This window comes from Chiloscyllium plagiosum, unplaced genomic scaffold (assembly GCF_037043375.1).
Source record: "Chiloscyllium plagiosum isolate Xiang-an unplaced genomic scaffold, Cpla_swu_hap1 HiC_scaffold_1, whole genome shotgun sequence".
Taxonomy (NCBI): Eukaryota; Metazoa; Chordata; class Chondrichthyes; order Orectolobiformes; family Hemiscylliidae; genus Chiloscyllium; species Chiloscyllium plagiosum.
Genome location: NW_028270139.1, coordinates 23282580 through 23303755, shown reverse-complemented (window position 1 = coordinate 23303755; position 21176 = coordinate 23282580). Strand labels below are relative to the sequence as shown.

The 21176-nt window shown below is 43.6% G+C and overlaps 1 protein-coding gene across 3 annotated transcripts; it reads right to left on the bottom strand.

Annotated features, from left to right (window-relative positions):
* Positions 1 to 225: 225 nt before the first annotated feature.
* On the bottom strand, positions 226 to 20865 carry gar1 (GAR1 homolog, ribonucleoprotein). 3 transcript variants are annotated; one of them, XM_087981475.1, is made up of 7 exons: positions 20714 to 20865; positions 12830 to 13054; positions 10553 to 10707; positions 7280 to 7339; positions 4382 to 4535; positions 2569 to 2640; positions 226 to 440 (listed from the first exon to the last, which is right to left on the bottom strand). In XM_087981475.1, exons 2-7 carry the CDS (start codon positions 13038 to 13040, stop codon positions 424 to 426), a joined length of 669 nt encoding a protein of 222 aa, XP_087837601.1. In that variant the 5' UTR covers positions 13041 to 13054; positions 20714 to 20865; the 3' UTR covers positions 226 to 423. The 3 variants fall into 3 exon arrangements, with proteins under 3 accessions (XP_087837601.1, XP_043553796.1, XP_087837613.1); XM_043697861.2 differs by having other exon boundaries at positions 12893 to 13054; positions 20714 to 20863; XM_087981487.1 differs by lacking the exon at positions 20714 to 20865 and adding an exon at positions 19141 to 20208.
* Between the last annotated feature and the right edge of the window lie 311 nt (positions 20866 to 21176).

Below are 21176 nucleotides of genomic sequence, written 5' to 3'. Positions count from 1 at the left end.
TCACACCTTTATGTAAAAACATTTATTTTCAAACAAATATCACATTGGAACATCATCTCATGCTGTACTATTTTGTGGACCTTTCATAATCAGTATATCATTGTATTATGTTTGTACAATGCAACTTACATCCTTCGCATTCTTGTGCACAAATGTGTTCAGAACTAATTTATCAGAATATTGATATTTCTATCACTGTACAAACAAATTCTGAGTGGCACACTGGACCCTCAAATGCATTTATTTCAAATATACAACTGTGATTAATTACAATGCAAATAATACAAAAACATCCTGCATGCAATAGATCACATTTTTTTCAAGGATAAAAAACTTCCAACTTGATGCAGCTCACATCTGGTAAAATAAGGAACAAAGCAATAAACTTGGAGGTTGCTGCTCAATCTTCAAACATTTGCAATTTCACCTTCCTCTTCCACCTGTTGGAGAAAATGATAGCATGTGAATCAGAAACAACAGTAACAAAGTAAATCATGACAAGCTATGAACAGAATGGAACATATTGTACATCTGCAACAATAGGAGAAAGTTAGGACTGCAGATGCTGGAGATCAGAGCTGAAAATGTGTTGCTGGAAAAGCGCAGGTCAGGCAGCATCCAAGGAACAGGAGAATCGACGTTTCGGGCATAAGCCCTTCTTCAGGAATGCAAGAACTGACTGGATAAATAAAGACAATGCAGCAAATGTATTTTCACTTGGCATTTGAGAAAGATGTCTCACAGAAGGTCAAATTAAAATCACAGGCGTATAAAAAGAGGAGAAAGTCTGGAAAATATAAAAAGTGTATCAGAAATACTGATCAAAGGTGTGGAGGTAAATAAAGCTATTGAAAGACCTGCATAATTTGGGAAGTTATAAGTGGATCAATAATAGGTGAATATTAGTCGAATTTTGGCTTGCTGAAAGAAAACAGATGGTTGTAGTTGATGGAACATGTTCACCTTGGTGTCCAGGTACTAGCGGCGTACCGCAAGGGTTGGTGTTGGGTCCACTGCTGTTCGCCATTTTTATAAAGGACCTGGATGAGGGCTTAGAAGGGCGGATTAGTAAATTTGCGGACGACACTAAGGTCGGTGGAGTTGTATATAGTGACGAAGGATGTAGTAGGTTGCAGAGAGACATAGATAGGATGCAGAGCTGGGCTGAGAGGTGGCAAATGGAGTTTAATGCGGACAAGTGTGAGGTGATACACTTTGGATGGAGTAATCGGAATGCAAAGTACTGGGCTAATGGTAGGATTCTTGGGAGTGCAGATGAGCAGAGACATCTCGGTGTCCATGTACACAGATCCCTGAAAGTTGCCACCCAGATTGACAGGGTTATTAAGAAGGCATACAGTGTTTTGGCCTTTATTAATAGAGGGATTGAGTTCTGGAACCAGGAGGTTATGCTACAGCTGTACAAAGCTCTGGTACGGCCACACTTGGAGTATTGTGTACAGTTCTGGTCACTGCATTATAAGAAGGATGTGGAAGCTTTGGAAAGGGTGCATAGGAGATTTACGAGGATGTTGCCTCGTATGGAAGGAATGTCTTACGAGGAAAGACTGAGGGCCTTGAGGGTGTTCTCGTTAGAGAGAAGAAGGTTGAGAGGTGACTTAATAGAGACATAAAAGATAATCAGAGGGTTAGACAGGGTGGACAGGGAGAGCCTTTTTCTAAGTATGGGGACGGCAAACACGAGGGGACACAACTTTAAAGTGAGGGGAGATAGGTATAAGACAGATGTCAGAGATAGTTTCTTTACTCAGAATAGTAAGGGTATGGAATGCTTTGCCTGCATCGGGAGTAAATTCGCCAAGTGGAAGGGCATTTAAGTCGTCATTGGACAGGCAAATCAACGTACATGGAATAGTGTAGGTGGGATGGGCTTCAGATTAGTATGACAGGGCTGCACAACATCGAGGGTCGAAGGGCCTGTACTGCACTGTAATGTTCTACGAATTTCTAAAAGTGCACTGAATTCTGAACTGAGTGACCATTCAGTTTGACTCCTACACCAAAGGGAAATACTGAAAGTAATTCAAAAATTTAAAATAGACAACAGGAATCATGTGCAAGAGGATAAATGTCTTTATGAAGAAAACTGGTTAAATGCCTAAAGGAGATTAGGACACAGAGCTAATAATGGAAAGAATGGGAACGGGGCATTAATTTCTGACTCAGCTGTGAATCAGTTGCTACTGTTAAGATGGGAAAAATAACGTCCTGATTTCAAACATCTGAAGTACTTTAAAACAGATCACAACTGTTTTAAAGGACTCTGAACATTTAAACATAATTCTTTTTAAGTTTTGCTTGCACAGAATGCTACAGCATATGCCTGTATATGAGAAAGTAGGAACATTCCTACAAATAAGCTAATTGTTCAGTATGAGCAGTGTCAAATTCCAGTGCTGATCCTTGAATCCTTCAGTGTACTATCTGAATTGAACATCCAACATCACCAAAATGAGCAATGATTTGGTGTTGGAGAGGCAAAGGAGATTACAAGATATTGAAGTTAGTAGGCAACTTTTTTGACATTTACTAGCACTTTTCACTTACCTCTGAAGCCACGTCCTCCACCACCTCTGCCTCCTCTGAAACCACCTCCTCCTCTCCCTCCCCTGAAACCACCTGTATATGAAGCAAAAATGAAAGGATAAATTTAAAAATGTTTTTAAAAATACCACCAACTGCTGTTTGATTCCAAATATCGCGTCCACTAGCTCAAAATATTTTAATAATTTAAGTCCATAAAACTTTACTGGTACAAATACACTAAATTTTCAGTATCCTTTTTTCAGGAAACAAAATAATTTCCAAGCAATTTTAACAAATGAAAGTTCCTTCTGTTTGACTGAACATGAGCAGAAGTGAAGGCAGCACGGTGTAGGACCATGCCGAATTACAAATTTCAGCATGAATCATTATCAATGCCACAGGGGATTCACATTATAAAGGTGTTTCTACAATTCCACTTAGCCCAGATTTTCAAGCTATTTATTACTCTAGCAAGTTCATGCACCTTCAAGCAGCTCCAATAAAATCTATTTTCAAAGTACTAAAGGACAGAATGATGCACTTGATGCTTTGGCTCTGGATTTGCATTTCAAGGTAGCACAGCCATAATATTAAATTTGCCAATTTAGAATATAGAATATTACAGCACAGTACAGGCCCTTTGGCCTTCGATGTTGCGCTGACCTGTGAAACTAATCTGAAGCTCATCCAACCTACACTATTCCATTCTCATCCATATGTTTTTCCAATGACCATTTAAATGTACAGGTTTTAAAATAATAGACTTAGATTTACATGTTAATGACAGAACCAATGTTACAATAAACATACAAAAAGGCACTCCCTAATTTACAGCAATGATGATTGGCAGCTTATTACAACAGCACAGATGGTGATTCAGCCCATTAAGTTCATATCAGAATGCTATAGGTATCTGAAAATGTAAATTGTGCAACAACCTCAACATGCCTTGCACATACAAAAGAACATGAAATGGTGGGATTCGACTAAATAGCTCTTTCATAGCCAGCATGGAGATGATAGGCTAAATCGCATTGTTCTGTGGTGTAATTTTAATTCATGCAATTCTAATGTCACGGAAATTTCCTGAGGACTACGGAAGCATAGGTTGAAATCAACTTCATTTAAAATCCCATTGCTGATCGCAGGCAGAAAAAATATCACAAAACGCAAGAAACTCTATGATATGTGATTAACCTCTTCAGTGTTCTCTTTCATTGCAAATTCAGCTTCATATCCACACTATAGCATACAGTATTAAAAGCAAGGTAAGGCTCACAATAAAGTATCAACTAATTATTAGGGAAAAAGTATTATTCAGGTATCACTTTTGTTTCAGTTACAAAACAACACCTTGATATACAGTTAACACCAAATGGCTCTGAATGTATCAATTCAGTTAAGTGTATACAACTGACTGGCATAAATTGTATGCTTCCTTGAACACAGTTCAGGGTTTTGTCGTTCCCTACCTCTGAGCCAGGAGGTCCAGGTTCAGGTCCCACCTCACTGATAGCCACTGAGGTGTGTCGCAACACAACACAGTAGATTAGATAACAATAAAAGAGCAAAGTGACACTAACAGGGGTGGGGGTGGGTTAGGATTTAAGCATATCATACCTGTAACCATACACTTTCTGAGTAAATCAACACTAGGTAAAGATGGCTTTACTTTCTTCCTTCACATTTGGTTATCAGGAATATAGCATCCTTCACTTTTCTCACTTTCACAAATCTCTGCCTGCTTCACACAGTACAACATTCTACCTCTTTCCAAGGCAATCAGTATTAATTACAGTATCGACAAATGTTCAGTGAATGGTCGACATCATACCGCCTCTTCCTCCAAATCCACCGCCCCGTCCTCCAAATCCACCGCCCCGCCCCCCTCGGGCTCCTCCTCGACCTCCATTCCCTCGGCCTTTCTCACCAGGTGGCCGAGGTAAGAATCGCTGAAGAGGGAGTAGTTTAGCTGGATCAATGTAGAACTGTAGGGAAAGACAGAAACAACTAAAGTCTGCACAAAAAGGCCCATTTCAAATGCATCTCTAAGAAACTGTTTCAAGGAGAAAGAAAGACAAACCAATAATAAAATGTCACTCTTACATTTGACAACTTAATCGCTTTCATGTGACATTCCCATATTTGCAGAAGCATCCAAAAACCAATATTGCTAGATGGAATTTGCGACTGATTTGTGCAAATACAAATTTCAATCACAACTGAAGAAATAGGCTGTTAACTGAGGTCCTCAATTCTTTTATAGAACATAGAACATAGAAGAATACAGCGCAGTACAGGCCCTTCGGCCCTCGATGTTGCACCGATCCAAGCCCACCTAACCTACACTAGCCCACTATCCTCCATATGCCTATCCAATGCCCGCTTAAATGCCCATAATGAGGGAGAGTCCACCACTGCTACTGGCAGGGCATTCCATGAACTCACGACTCGCTGAGTAAAGAACCTACCCCTAACATCTGTCCTATACCTACCCCCCCTTAATTTAAAGCTATGCCCCCTTGTAATAGCTGACTCCATACGTGGAAAAAGATTCTCACTGTCGACCCTATCTAAACCCCTAATCATCTTATACACCTCTATCAAGTCACCCCTAAACCTTCTTTTCTCCAATGAAAACAACCCCAAATGCCTCAGCCTTTCCTCATACGATCTTTCTACCATACCAGGCAACATCCTGGTAAACCTCCTCTGCACCCGTTCCAGTGCCTCCACATCCTTCCTATAGTATGGCGACCAAAACTGCACACAATACTCCAGATGTGGCCGCACCAGAGTCTTATACAACTGCAACATGACCTCAGTACTCCGGAACTCAATTCCTCGACCAATAAAAGCCAGTACGCCATATGCCTTCTTCACTCCACTATTTACCTGGGTGGCAACTTTCAAAGATTTGTGTACATGGACACCAAGATCCCTCTGCTCATCCACACTACCAAGTATCCGACCGTTAGCCCATCTTTTTATTACACTTACCAAAGTGAATCACCTCACACTTAGCTACATTGAACTCCATTTGCCACCTTTCTGCCCAGTTCTGCAGCTTATCTATATCCCGCTGTAACCTGCCACATCCTTCTTCACTGTCTACAACTCCTCCGACTTTCGTATCATCCGCAAACTTACTCACCCAACCTTCTAACCCCTCCTCCAGGTCATTTATAAAAATGACAAACAGCAATGGTCCCAAAACAGATCCTTGCGGAACACCGCTAGTGACGGCACTCCAAGATGAACATTTGCCATCAACTACTACCCTCTGTCTTCTTCCAGCCAGCCAACTCCTAATCCAAACCTCCAACTCACCCTCAATGCCATACCTCCGTATTTTTTGCAGTAGCCTACCATGGGGAACCTTATCAAACGCCTTACTAAAATCCATATACACCACATCTACTGCTTTCCACTCGTCCACCTCCTTAGTCACCTTCTCAAAGAATTCAATAAGGTTTGTGAGGCACGACCTGCCCTTCACAAAACCATGCTGACTATCCTTGATCACATTATTCCTATCCAGATGTTCATAAATCCTATCCCTTACAATTCTCTCTAAGATTTTGCCCACAACAGAAGTGAGACTCACCGGCCTATAGTTACTAGGGTTATCCCTACTCCCCTTCTTGAACAAGGGAACCACATTTGCTAGCCTCCAATCTTCTGGCACTACTCCTGTAGACAACGAGGACATAAAAATCAAGGCCAATGGCTCTGCAATTTCCTCCCTTGCTTCCCAGAGAATCCTAGGATAAATGCCATCAGGCCCAGGGGACGTATCTATTTTCACCCTTTCCAGAATTTCCAACACCTCTTCTCTACATACCTCAAAGCCATCCATTCTACTTAATTGTGACTCAGTATTCACATTGACAACAATGTTCTGTTCCTGATTGAATACTGACGAAAAGTATTCATTCAGTGTCTCCCCAATCTCTTCAGCCTCCACACGCAACTTCCCACTACTATCCTTGACTGGACCTATTTCTACCCTAGTCATTCTTTTATTCCTGACATACCTATAGAAAGCCTTAGGGTTTTCCCTAATCCTACCAACTAAGGACCTTTCATGTCCCCTCCTTGCTGCTCTTAGCTCTCTCTCAGGTCCTTCCTGGCTACCTTATAACTCTCCATCGCCCCAATTGAACCTTCACGCCTCATCTTTACATAGGCCGCCCTCTTCCATTTAACAAGGGATTCCAATTCCTTATTAAACCACGGCTCCCTCACACGACCCTTTCCTCCCTGTCTGACGGGCACATACTTATCAAGGACACTCAATAGTTGCTCCTTGAACAAGCTCCACATATCAATTACACCCTTGCCTTGAAGCTTATTTTTCCAGGTCACACATCCTAAGTCATGCCTCACAGCATCATAATTTCCCTGCCCCCATCTATAACTCTTGCCCTGTAGTGCACACTTATCCCTCTCCATCATTAGAGTAAAGGTCACCGAATTGTGGTCACTGTCCCCAAAGAGCTCACCTACCTCTAATTCTAACACCTGGCCTGGTTCATTACCCAGAACCAAATCCAGTATGGCCTCACCTCTTGTTGGCCTATCTACATATTGTGTCAGGAAACCCTCCTGCACACATTGGACAAACGAATCCAATGGTGGGATCTACAAATTACTCTCCCCTAAATTCTCAATTTTCAAAGGAGAGTAACTACAACTTTCCTTAGTTGTTAATCTTCACAAGAAAACCTACCTTCTGTAGTTTCTTAAAAGAAGCAGCTTTCATGTTATCTGATAATTTAACTGAAAAGTACTATTAATGTCAGTTAAGGAAAATTAGATATCGCAACTTATATACAATAGCAACAAGCTGTAAACTTGAATAATTACAAATTAGATGAGATTAGATTAGATTACTTACAGTGTGGAAACAGGCCCTTCGGCCCAACAAGTCCACACCGCCCCGCCGAAGCGTAACCCACCCATTCCCCTACATTTACCCCTTACCTAACACTACGGGCAATTTAGCATGGCCAATTCACCTGACCTGCACATCTTTGGACTGTGGGAGGAAACCGGAGCACCCGGAGGAAACCCACGCAGACGCGGGGAGAACGTGCAAACTCCACACAGTCAGTCGCCTGAGGCGGGAATTGAACCCGGGTCTCTGGCGCTGTGAGGCAGCAGTGCTAACCACTGTGCCACCGTGCCGCCCACGGTGCTACAATTTTTTTGAAGCAATCAATACGTCTTTTAATTTAAATTTTCATCAGACCCTCTATGCCCTTCCTTAAGATGTACATCGAGTAAGCAATCAGGTCTAAGCCAGCTCAGGAATAAACCTCCTTATAATTTTTCCCTTTCATATCTCATATTGGTGAATATCTGACATTTACTCACACACCCTTCTAAAGCAGCAGAGGAGAAATGAAAGCTGACCAGAAGGGAAACAAAGGAAATGGGGATATGCATACTTACCCAGAGAGATGTACAGTATGGAAACAGACCCTTCAGACGAGCTTATCTATGCCAACCAGATACCCGAAATTTATCTAGCCCCATTTGCTACATCCCTCTACACCCTTTCTAATCATGTGCCCATCCACCTCCTCTGGCAGCTCATTCCATGCATGCACCACCCTCAGCGCAAAAAGGTTGCTCCTCAGGTCCCTTTCAAATCTTTTCCCTCTCACCTTATGCCCTTGAGTTTTGGACCCTTCCCCCTAACCTGAGTGGAAGACCATGCTGATTTACCCTATCCATGTCCCTCATGATTTCTATATGGTCACCCCTCAGCCTCTGACGCTCCAGAGAGAATAACCCCAGTCTATTCAGCCTCTTCCAAGAGCTCAAACCCTTCAGCCCTGGCAACATTCTTGTGAATTTTTTCTGAACCCCTTTTAAGTTTCACAAAATCCTTCCTCTAGCAGGGATACCAGAAGTGCAAACAATAGTGACCTAACCAATGCCCTGAACAGCCGCAACATGACCCCCCAACTCCTATACTCAATGCACTGACCAATAAAGGCAAGGGTACCAAACGGCTTCTTCACTACCCTATCTGCGAATACACTTTCAAGGAATTATGAACCTGCACTCCAAGGTGTCTTTGTTCAGCAACATGCCCCAGGACCTTACCATTAAGTGTGTAAGATCCACCTTGATGTGCCTTTCCAAAATGCAGCATCTCATTTATCTAAATTAAACTCCACCTGCCACTCCTCAGCCCATCCGATTGAAGTCCTGTTCTACCCCAAAATCACCTCAAAACGTCTAAGAGAGTATTAAAGTGTTAGAGAGCACAGGTTCTGGTGCAGAAATTGCATTAACACATTTCACTATGGAAAACATTAAATTTTACTGATTTTCCTGGACAAGCACTGAACATTTCTAACTGTTTTGTTCATCTTAATCTTGACACTACATTTGTAGATCCTGGTAGAGTACTTATCCACATTGCAATAAAGGGCTATGCGAAAGCATTCTCTAGCCCAGAACTTCTTGACAGAAGGGATCCGGCTGAGACAAGGTGGGGGGAGGGGGGATGAAGAAACTGGTGAAGTCCAAGTTCATCCCCTGCGGTTGGAGGGTTCCCAGTCGGAAGATAAGACGCTCCTCCTCCGACCGTCGGGTTGTTGTGGTTTGGCGGTGGATGAGTCCAATGACCTGCATATCCTCGGTGGAGTGGGAGGGGGAGTTGAAATGCTGTGCTACAGGTTGGTTGGGTTGGTTCGTCCGGGTGGCCCAGAGGTGCTCTCTGAATCGCTCCGCAAGTAGGCGGCCTGTCTCCCCAATATAGAGGAGGCCACACCGGCTGCAGCGGATGCAGTAGATGATGTGGGTGGAGGTGCAGGTGAATCTGTGGCGGATATGGAAGTTTCCTTTGGGGCCTTGGAGAGAAGTGAGGGGGGAGGTGTGGGCGCAAGTGTTGCACCTCCTGCGGTTGCAAGGGAAGGTGCCGGGAGTGGAGGTTGGGTCGGTGGGGGATGTGGATCTGACAAGGGAGTCGCGGAGGGAGTGGTCTCTACGGAAAGCTGATAGGGGAGGGGAGGGAAATATATCCTTGGTGCTGGGGTCTGTTTGGAGGTGGCGGAAGTGACAGCGGATGATGCGCTGTACATGGAGATTGGTGGGGTGGTAGGTGAGGACCAGTGGGGTTCTGTCCTGGTGGCGGTTGGAGGGGCGGGGCTCAAGGGCGGAGGAGCGGGAAGTGGAGGAGATGCGGTGGAGGGCACCGTCGACCACGTCGGGGGGGAAATTGCGGTCCTTGAAGAAGGAGGCCATCTGTGTTGTACGTATTTTGAACTGGTCCTCCTGGGAGCAGATGCGGCGGAGACGAAGGAATTGGGAGAATGGGATGGCGTTTTTACAGGGGGCAGGATGGGAGGTGGTGTAGTCCAGGTAGTTGTGGGAGTCGGTTGGTTTGTAGTAGATGTCCGTGTTGATTCGGTCGCCTGAGATAGACAGTTCTGGTCGCCCTATTATAAGAAAGATGTGGATGCTTTGGAGCGGGTTCAGAGGAGGTTTACCAGGATGCTGCCTGGACTGGAGGGCTTATTTTTTAAGGAGAGGCTGACTGAGCTCGGACCTTTTTCATTGGAGAAAAGGGGACCTAATTGAGGTATACAAGGTAATGAGAGGCATAGATAGAGTCAATAGCCAGAGACTATTTCCCAGAGCAGAAATGACTAACACGAGGGGTCATAGTTTTAAGCTGGTTGGAGGAAAGTATAGAGGGGATGTCAGAGGCGGGTTCTTTACACAGAGAGTTGAGAGAGCATGGAATGCGTTGCCAGCAGCAGTTGTGGAGGCAGGGTCATTGGGGACATTTAAGAGACTCCTCAACATACATATGGTCACAGAAATTTGAGGGTGCATACATGAGGATCAGTGGTCGGCACAACATCGTGGGCTGAAGGGCCTGTTCTGTGCTGTGCTGTTCTATGTTCTATAACATTACGTTGCAATCAACTTTGCAAACATGTTAGTTAAAATTCTTTCACAACACTAACTCATGAAAGGATACAAAATCTCTGAGCTGCCCAAATATTTCATCAACTTTTCCAATTTGTTCTTTGTTTTCCAAATAGACTGGCGCATTGAAATACGGGACTTTATTTTCTTCAGAGGTGCATTTGCAAACAATTTCGTCTTCACAAGGATGTATGAAATGTCCCAATTCTACATTTAAAAGAAAGCAAATATTAGACATGTATAATCTCATTAAACCTACACATGAAAATTTATGTCACATTTACGTGGATATACGTAGAACTGCACACCATTAAGATGTAGATCAGTAGGAATGTCTTTGGGGAGAGGGGGGGGTCACAGACTTTTGGAATTCTGTGTCCCAAAAAACTGTCAACTCTCCATAACCAAAAACAATAGATTTCTGGATACTAAGGACATCAAGTGACATAGAGATAATGTTGTAAAGTGGCATTGAGGTGAATGATCAGCTATGATCGGTTTGAAATGACAGAGCCAGCTCAAGAGGCTGAATGGCTTCCTACTGCTACCACGTTCATAAAATTGTACCACAGTGACAGGAGGGTGATCGTTGCAAGGCAATGTTACTTCCTCCCTTTCTGCTATCAGCTAGAAACCTCCAAATTGTTCCAGCCACTCACCACAATGGTTCCATGAATTTTGCAGCAGCACAACAAAGTCTCTTAGTTACATGGTGAGTGTCCTTTGAATAACCCCAGTACAGGGCCTACCTTGCATTAGAATGAGCTGCAAAATTGCAGCCTACATGAGTTGATCAAATCTGGTATCCCGACCAACTCACGTGGGTCAACAGCTTCATGATATGCACAATGTGTGCCTTCAAGCAAATAGGGGGAATTGCACCCCACTTCATTAACTGTGTGTGAAGCTGCGTAGAGGGTACAGCACACATGGAAAATACACACTTACTCATGGTGGCAATGTGCAATAGTAAGTAAGGTCTGCACGTGCAGTGCTGTAGATTATTTCACATTCGAACACAACCAGTCAGTATTCTTGACAAATAGATTTTATTAGATTCCGTACAGTGTGGAGACACGCCTTTCGGCCCAACTAGTCCACACCAACACTCCGAAGACCCATTCCCCCTAACTAACTAATGCACCTAACTCTCCGGGCATTTTGGCATGACCAATTCACCTAACCTGCACGTCTTTGAACTGTGGGTGGAAACCGGAGCACCCGGAGGAAATCCACACAGAAACACAGGGAGAATATGCAAACTCCACACAGACAGTCGCCTGAGACTGGAATTGACCTGGGTCCCTGGCACTGTGCAGCAGTGCTAACCACTGAACCACCGTGCCGACAGAATTCCTTCACCAATGAGCATTCAGTTCTGCTTTATCAGGGACGGGTGTAAGAGAGAAATTGGAAGCCTTATACAACTTTCTGTCTGCAAACATGCTTACCGCACAAATGCCAATAAGAGACAATCTAACCACTGCCCCTTGACAGTCACTGACATTACTATCATCGAATCCCCCACAATCAACATCCTGGAGGTTATCATTGATCAGACACTCAACTGAACTTAGCAGAAAGTGGCTACAAGAGCATGTCAGGGGCTAGGAATATTGCGGCCAAGTAACTCACCTCCTGACTCCCCAAAGTCTGTCCACAATCTAAAGTCATGAGTATGATTGAATACTCCCCAGCTGCCTAGATGGGTGCAGTCCCAACAATGCTCAAGTAGACTGACACCACCCAGGACAAAGCAGCCTACTTAATTAGCACCACACCCACAAGTATCCATTCCCTCCACCACCAAACTCAGTAGCAGCAGCACAATCTACAAGATGCAGAAATTCACCAAATGTCCTCAGATAGCAACTTCCAAACCCATAACCACTTCCATCTAGAAGGACAAGGGCAACAGATATATGTGAACACCATAACATGCAAGTTTCCCTCCAAGCCATTCACCATCTTGATTTGGAAATAGATTGCCATTCCTTGTCGCTGGGTCAAAATCCTGAAATTCCCTTCATAATAGCATTGTGGGTCAATCCACAGCAAGTGGACTGCAGTGGTTCAAGAAGGCAGCTCACTACTACCTTCTCAAGGACAACTAGGGAAGAGCAATAAATGCTGGCCCAGCCAGCAACACCCATATCCTATGAGCGGATAAAATGAAAAAAAAACATTTGAATTATTTGTGTAATTAGGAAAGACCAAATAGTTGGTAACATCTTTAGCCAGTCTGCTTCACTAATTCCTGGGGGGAAAAAAGTAATCGTTAGACGAAGCAAACTAATGATTAAGCCGCGGAAATATTTCAAATATTTACGTGAATAGCAATGATCCTGTGGTTTAGGATGGTGGCATTTTAAATCGATTGTAATCGTCTTACCAACCACTCTATCAGGAGGTCCCTGATCATATCCTGTATTGTAGCCTCCTCGCCCTCTGCCGCGAAATCCTCCACCTCCTCGCCCTCCTCTTCCTCCACCAAAGCCACCTCCTCGTCCTCCTCTACCAAAACCTCCTCGAAAAGACATCACAATCAAAATCTCTGAAAGGAAAAAACAGATTTAAGTTTTCATAGTTGGGTGCTTGAGCATCAGTTCATTTCTCTGAGCAGTTACAATTCACCATGAACACGTTGCAAAGAGATAAGTGGATGCATCACATTACTGCAGCTTCAAATCAGAAACTAACTGCTCAATTATTGAAGGAATAGGGTCAGTCATATAATGTGGAAATTCAGTTTATCAAAACTGCAAAATGGGCTATTATTAGATTAGATTAGATTAGATTAGATTAGATTACTTACAGTGTGGAAACAAGTCCACACCGACCCGCCGAAGCGTAACCCACCCATACCCCTACATTTACCCCTTTACCTAACACTACGGGCAATTTAGCATGGCCAATTCACCTGACTTGCACATCTTTGGAGTGTGGGAGGAAACCGGAGCACCCGGAGGAAACCCACGCAGACACGGGGAGAACGTATTATCCGGGACAGAAAGTGATGAAGACAATGCATGTGCTTAAGAATGTATTTTAAGAATACATTCAGGGCTGCAACCCAATCAAGAACCAAACATGACTTAATTACTTCCAGGAAACGCAATGTGAAAAACAATGACTCCTCACCTCCATGTATTGTCTTAAACCTCTCCACAACTCCTGTACACAAACATCACGCGAGAGCTTCTAGACTTTTAGCCAGACTGTAAAAATTAGGTTCAGCTGCCTCCATGGACTGCTGCCCTTAAACAATGTCTCTTGTTTCTGGATTCAGAAAGCAATTTTCTTGGCCCTTGCTAATCCTGTGACTGTTTCCATTTCTTCTTCATTCACACAGCAGCCAGCAAATTCTTTAAATTTTTAACATTATCAAAGCTAGTCCAGATGATATCTACCTGAAAGTCTTGACAATGATGGGGGTAGTGTCTGTGTCTTTACATTCTGCATCTCTAACAGCTCGCATTGGATTGTTTCTTTAGATTACATGGCAGCCAATGTAGTTCCAAACTTTGAAGAAAACCTCCCAAGGATTGGAAAGATACCTGAAGGAATCACTAAGGATGCTATATGATCTCTTAAGCAGAGAACTAAATATCAGGAAAACTTAGATTAGATTCCCTACAGTGTGGAAACAGGCCCGTCGGTCCAACAAGTCCACACTGACCCTCCGAAGAGTAACCACCCAGACCTATTTCCCTCTGTCTAATGCACCTAACACTATGGGCAATTCAGCATGGCCAATTCATCTAACCTGCACATCTTTGGACTGTGGGAGGAAACCGGAGCACTAGGAGGAAACCCACGCAGACACTGGGAGAACATGCAAACTCCACACAGATAGTTGCCCATGGCTGGAATCGAACCTGGGACCCTGGTGAGGCAGCAGTGCTAACCACTGAGCAGCCTTATTGTTACGCTGGCTCTTGCATCTAATTAGAAAGCTTAATTTTCACTACTTTTTGTAATACCCTTGTAAATTCTTCCCCTTTATTTAACTAATTGCCATGCGAAACCTGTTAAGTTTTTTTCCAACATCCTCTCAGACAATGCAATTGCGATCAAAGCAAGTCCTCGCATTCGTACTCAGAATCCCTACAGTGTGGAAGCAGGCCATTTGGCCCATCGAGTTGATACCAACTGTCCACAGAGCATCTCACCCAGACTCCTATCCCTGTTACCCTGCATCCATGCGTAAGCCACCTAAGCTGCATATGTCTAGACACTATGGGGCAATCTCTTATGGCCAATCCACCTAATCTGCACATCTTTGCACAGTGGGAGGAAGCTGGAGCACGCAGTGGAAACCCACGCAAGACAAGGGGAGAATGTGTAAACTCCACACAGACAGTTTGCCTGATCGTGGAATCGAACCTAGGCCCCTGGCACTGTGAGGAAGTAGTACTAACCACCGAGCCGCCATTGCTTGATGAAGTCAAAGGTATTGGTTGGGATAAGCTCATTGCATTTTCTGGACTCCAAATACTTTTTGGAATTTGAAGAACCAGAGAAAATGTTTCTAATGCAATTAAGAGCCTCAGCACACATGAAAACTGAATGAAAACTGTCTTGAAAAAAGCTTTGGGGGGGGTCGGATGTTATAGGTGGGATTTCATTTTGAAGATTAGTTGGAAACGAGTCAATACTGACTCAACAAGGTGAGGGTAATTACAATTTATTATTTCTACTATTCATCTAGATGTACAGTAGTTGTTATGGGGAATAATCTGAAGGTTTGTAGATAATATGAAGATCTGTGAGAAACTCAAGACTAGTAGGCAATACCCAACTGTTCTCAGTTAGAGGCCCCTGAGGATTTGGCTGATGGTTGGTTAGTTAGTTCCACTCATGCAACTTTATGGCAGCCCTGCAAATTCTCTCCTTTCAAATGAGTATCTAATTCCCTTTTGAAAGCCAAGATTGAATCTTTCACCAGAAGACTCTCAAGTGATACGTTCCAGATCACAACCACTCGCTGTGTAAAGAGTTTTGCCACATGTCACCATTAATTTATGGTGTTTGATTCTTTTGCCAATGTTCTCTCACTCTTGACACTTACACTAGTAGGAACACAATTCCAGGCTCTTCATGCTTTTGAATATGTCTATCAAACCTCCTCTCCACGTTCTCCATCAAGGAGAACAACTCCATTTGCTCATCTATCCATACAAGTGAAATTGCTTATATCTGGTTCCATTCTCAAATAATTTCTGCCCTTTCTCCTATTCAGGCACCCATTTCTTCTCCTCTCGAAAACCCTCAGGCTGCAGAGTGCACAAGTCAGAAATGGGTCATCACACAACTCTAAACCGCTGGTCACACCACAGCAATGGCAGCTGCTACTGAAGCTTCAAAATCTGGAATGTGAACCACTTCAGGTAACAACACATCCTGCACATGGAGAAGGATGGAGCAAGATGCATACTGCATGGGTTGTAGAAACCCCACATACCTTTATTTATTACATAATTAACTGATTCAACTCTATCAACTGAATATTAACTCAGACATGCACTTGCACACTTTCAGTCACACTCACACAGATATCCACTGGAAAGCATTACAAACTCACCATCTCACAGAATCTAGAGTGTGGTACTGGAAAAGCACAGCAGGTCAGGAAGCATCAGAGGAGCAGCAGAATCGACGGTTCGGGCTTAAGTCCTTCATCAGGAACATCAATTCTCCTGCTCCTTGGATGCTGCCTGACCTGCTGTGCCTTTCCAGCATTCTCAACTCTGATCTCCAGCACCTATCTCACAGAATGTCTCAATCTTACACATGCCTCTCATACACCTGCCTCTTTCCAACCTGTACCCATAGGACAATTAGTAATATATACCAATGTAAGGGAAAACAATATTTTACACTTTGTTAATTGGTTTGACTTTGACTAAAAGGGGCATTATCATTGATAATTCAATGGTTAAATGATGAGGGACATTACCAAGCATCATTTAAAACAGGTAGGCTGACTTGGGACTGGTCACAGTATCAACAGGCTCAGTTGAGTTCAGTTTTATAGAGCTGGAAATGTGTTGCTGGAAAAGCGCAGCAGGTCAGGCAGCATCCAGGGAACAGGAGAATCGACGTTTCGGGCATAAGCCCTTCTTCAGGGCTTCAGTTTTATAGACACCACATATGCCCCAAATCGACAGGGTTGCCACGAGATCCCTGCTAGACCCAGCTCTCTCTCAACTGACTTTGCTGAGTTCCATGAAAAACATGTGTTCGAATGAACGATACCTAATCTCTAATCCCTTGCATTTTTCTGATATGTTGATAACATGTTTGATTTATTTGAATTCTTTCCTTTAGTTTTTCACAGGATGTGGGCAATGCTGGCAAGACTAACCTTTATTGTCCATACCAACTGCCCTTGAACTCAGGCTTGCTCGGTCTCTGCAGAGGGCAGTTAAGTCTCAACCACATTGCTCTGGGTCTGAAGTCGAAGCTAGACTGGATAAGGATGGCAGATTTACGTCCCCATTAGTGAACCAGATGGTGTTTTATATAATCAATGATTTCATGGTCACCAAAACTGATACCAGCTTTCAAATTTCAGATATATTGATGAATTTAAATTCTACCAGCTGCAAGAGTCAGATTTGATCCCATGTGTCCAGTGCATTAGTTTGGGTTTCTGTATTATTAACACTGTGACAATACTCCTATGCCACCATTTTCCCAATCCACATGCAAGAATTTCCTTACACCTCCCAATGGGTTCCATCCTGCATTCAAACTGACCTCTAAGACAGAGATTTCAAATCACCTTTCCTTCTTTAATGGGAGTTGAGAAATCAGCCAGTTATTGTCTACCACAAACCTACTTTCACTGGTCAACGTACACATCAGGACTCCTACACATCAGCTGCGAGAAGATTCATCAACAACCTCATAAGTCGGACCCGAGCCATTATTCACTGAGTAAGCTTCCTGATGAAATAAGATGTGTCAAAGCCATTCTGCAGGATCAAAGTGACTGTGATCATGTCATTTCTTGTGGTGTATCACAGAAACTCATCAACAGCCCGAAGGCAGTCACTTTTATCCTGAGAAATGCACACAGTCTCACTCAAATTATTTTGGGCGAGGTGTCTCAGATTAAGCTAGCTACTGCTCTTTGCTATTACGCAGTAGCGACAGCAGCAGTGCCATCTAGCCAAACAATGTGCTGCCTATTTTATAGGGTGGCGTATCAATTTCAGTGCTAGTGTAATGGTAAGTATGTAGGGCATTTGTCCCAAAAACTGGAGGATTGTGTCAAACAGCATATTATTTTATCTATTCTCAACAAGCAAAGTCCTGACCGTTCCTTTCCCGTCCATGCTTACAAACCTCAAAACACACTAACCAATTATTTACTGTGATCCTGCAAACTTGATTTTGCTTTCCCAAATGTGATTAAAAATTACAGTGAAACCAATTCACAATTGTCATTTGGGCTTGCAGTGTGGTACACTTCCATGTTCTAAAAACTCTAATGGGCTTGGTTTCTTGCAGACAGAAAGTATTTGCCTCAACTCAGAAAGGGTTAAATTATTCTCTGGCCCATTTCTTAGGATTACACCATGACCAATACTAGCAAACCTGCCTACAATCAGAGTCCACTTGTCAATTAATCAGCACTCCCTTCTCACAGTATAGTGTGTTAGTGTGAAGAGTAAAGAGCACAATTCACAAGAAATACCAATGTATGCCAGATGATAAACTTTAAATGTGTCTTTTTTCACTAATATTCAAATTCTATACTATCAAAGAACAATTACTTGAAGAGGACTTAAGTCAAATTTATTTCTTTTCAGAACGGGATCACATGATTTGGAGATGCCGGTGTTGGACTGGGGTATACAAAGTTAAAAATCAGGTTGTAGCCCAGCAGGTTTAATTGGAAGCACTAGCTTTCGGAACGCTGCTCCTTCATCAGGTGGTTGTGGAGTACACAATTGTAAGACACAGAATTTATAGCAAAAGTTTACAGTGTGATGTAACTGAAATCATACATCGAAAAATACCTTGTTTGTTAAGTCTCTCATCTATTAGTGTCACTTCTTTCAGGTTAATCTAAAAATGTAACTTTTAAAAAAAGCTTTGTGATTTACATATGAAAGAAGTTAAACTAACATGGTCATTCTAACAGATGAGAGACTTAACAAACAATCAAGTTATTTTTCAATGTATGATTTCAGTTACATGATACTGTAAACCTTGGCTATAAATTCCGTGTACTCCACAACCACTTCATCAATTCTGATGAAGGAGCAGCACTCCGAAAGCCAGTGCTTCCAATTAAACCTGTTGGATGATAATCTGGTGTGATTTTTAACTTTGAAATTATACAAGCCATGATCTGGCTCAAATGACAAAAGATAAATACTTGCCAAGGAAATAATAGGTCTGTGGAACAAGCTACTGATTTGTACAAACCATAATCAAGCCAAAGGTGGTCATTTGGACTTGTTTTTGTTAAAATTAAAGCTACTTTTTGAGGTTTCTTTCCTTTAATTGGTCTATGTTTTTGTTTGATTTAGACCTCGCCCAAATTTCAATGGGTAGAGAATATACAGATGGATGCTTTTTTTGTTCCTGCTGTCGATTAGATGTAATCCCTTGTTGTTTACTGACCTTGTAGCACAAGATCTTGCTTTGGATTTCTACATCTCCTCGAGATTCAGTTCTGGCTCCCGCATGGTCACTGTTCATGATTCTCTTTTTCTCAGACTGTGCCTGTAACCTTCAAAATATACTTGACCTACCTACCCTTCTTAATTGCTATTTCCGTTCGACATTTATTTTCTCTAAGTCTGTTCAACGTGATGCTTTCCCAACTTGAAGGCTAAATCTCCCAAAAATATGTTTGAATTTCTCTAGTCGTTTCCTCAGAGAAACATTTCAAATAGTCATACATCTGAAACATTAACTCTGATCCTTTCACAACAGATGGTGTTCGGACCCACTGTGTTTATACTTTTCCAAACCCTCTGATTCCTCTAAAGTGACAGCTAAATTGCATCCTCCTTGTATTATCTGTCTAAACCTCATTTCTTTTCTTGGCCACTCATTCAGAATGAACAAGATCGTTCATAAAGCGTGGCAAAACAATCACGTGAGAGTTAAGCCTTTAAATCTTTGCACTTTTTCCAACTTTTTCCTTGCTAACTATTTGAGTAATCCAGTTCACTTTTGTTTTGGGGTTAGAACATTCTATGCTGTTAATTTCAAATCCATTCATAGGTCTAAGGGATACTTGAGCAACCTTTGGGAACGACTCGCAGAACAGTGCAAGAGAATTGGAACCCATAAATAGTTTTGAAAATGTACGTTAGAATTTTAAGAGAAGAGCAAACAGCCGTTCATTCCTAAATTCCCCTATCTGCTCGGGAAGCTCTTCCTGTCTTCTAAACCTGAATTGTTCAGGCCTCCTTGGTTCTGAACCATTCCTTCACGCCCTAAATTAATCCAGGGGCCTCTTCTCGTTGCTATAACTCCAGCGATTTCAGATGATCATCGGAACTAGGAAATGAACGAACTGCTGAGAACCGTCACCCAATTCTAAATGTCCCGACTATTAAAAAAATTAAAGGTCGAAAAAGAAAAATGAAAACGCAGGAATAGAAATCCGGTTCCTGGGTTTGCCTTCTTAGCAGCGACCGTGTCTCTTCCACGAAGAGGCACAGGGATCCCATGCATTCAGTGTCAGGATCACTCGGTGTCCCCGAGCAGCGCGCGGCCTCCCTCACTCACTCACCCGGCCCCCGGCCCTGGCCCCAGGCCCCCGTCCCCCGACCCCGACCAGGCCCCCGGCCCTGACCCGGCCCCCGGCACCGACCCGGCCCCCTGCCCCCTGGCCCTGGCCCTGGCCCCCGTCCCGCCCGGCCCGGCCCCGACCCGGCCCCCGGCCCCCTGGCCCTGGCCCCCTGCCCCCCCTGGCCCCTGGCCCTGGCCCCCGGCCCCCTGCCCCCCCGGCCCCCCCTGGCCCCTGGCCCTGGCCCCCTGCCCCCCCGGCCCCCCCGGCCCCCTGGCCCCCGGCCCCCCCGGGCCCCCGACCCCCGGGGCCCGCGCTCCTCCTTCAGCCACGTGCACTCGTCCCCGCTGCAAGGGACAAAAAGAAATATTTAAAAAAACCCAAACTTAACTCGCTTATTGTGTCCCGCACGAAAGCCAGTGTTTTTGTCTTGTATTTTAAAATGTATGTTACCTTCACAAACTTCGAAAACACCTACTACATTTCAAATTTCATTCACCCTCCTCATTCCGCCGAAGTTTTCAGCGACACTATCTCAAAACACCGCGCTCTTACGACAGCTTTGTGACTCTTCTCTTCATCAGTGACCTGCCGTATTACAGATGCTGGCCTGCTCGCCCTCTTCAGGTGGCTTGTCGGAGGTGCAGAGACCGATGGTGCACCCCCTCTAGAGGCAGGATATGCGCATTGCAGCAGTAGTGCAATAGCTGGGAATTACATCCGGGCACATTTTGTTTGTCAGCTACTGGTGACATCAATGAAAGTCTATCATTCAGTTGAAGAGTTACTGAGATATCCTCACAAGGAGACTATCTGCTGCACCCTTATAGAACATTTACATCTAAACGAGTGAGAGCAAAGAATGTCAAATATGCTCAGGATTGAATGTGCCAAACCAATGCACCTGACCAGAACA

Excerpts from the sequence above, each read along its gene's own strand:
- gar1 (XM_087981475.1), bottom strand. The coding sequence starts at position 13,040 with ATGTCTTTTCGAGGAGGTTTTGGTAGAGGAGGACGAGGAGGTGGCTTT. Across the intron at positions 4,536-7,279 it reads CTTTTAAGAAACTACAGAAG|TTCTACATTGATCCAGCTAA; the intron begins GTAGGTTTTCTT and ends CTTTCCCTACAG. Across the intron at positions 2,641-4,381 it reads TGGATTTGGAGGAAGAGGCG|GTGGTTTCAGGGGAGGGAGA; the intron begins GTATGATGTCGA and ends CTTCATATACAG.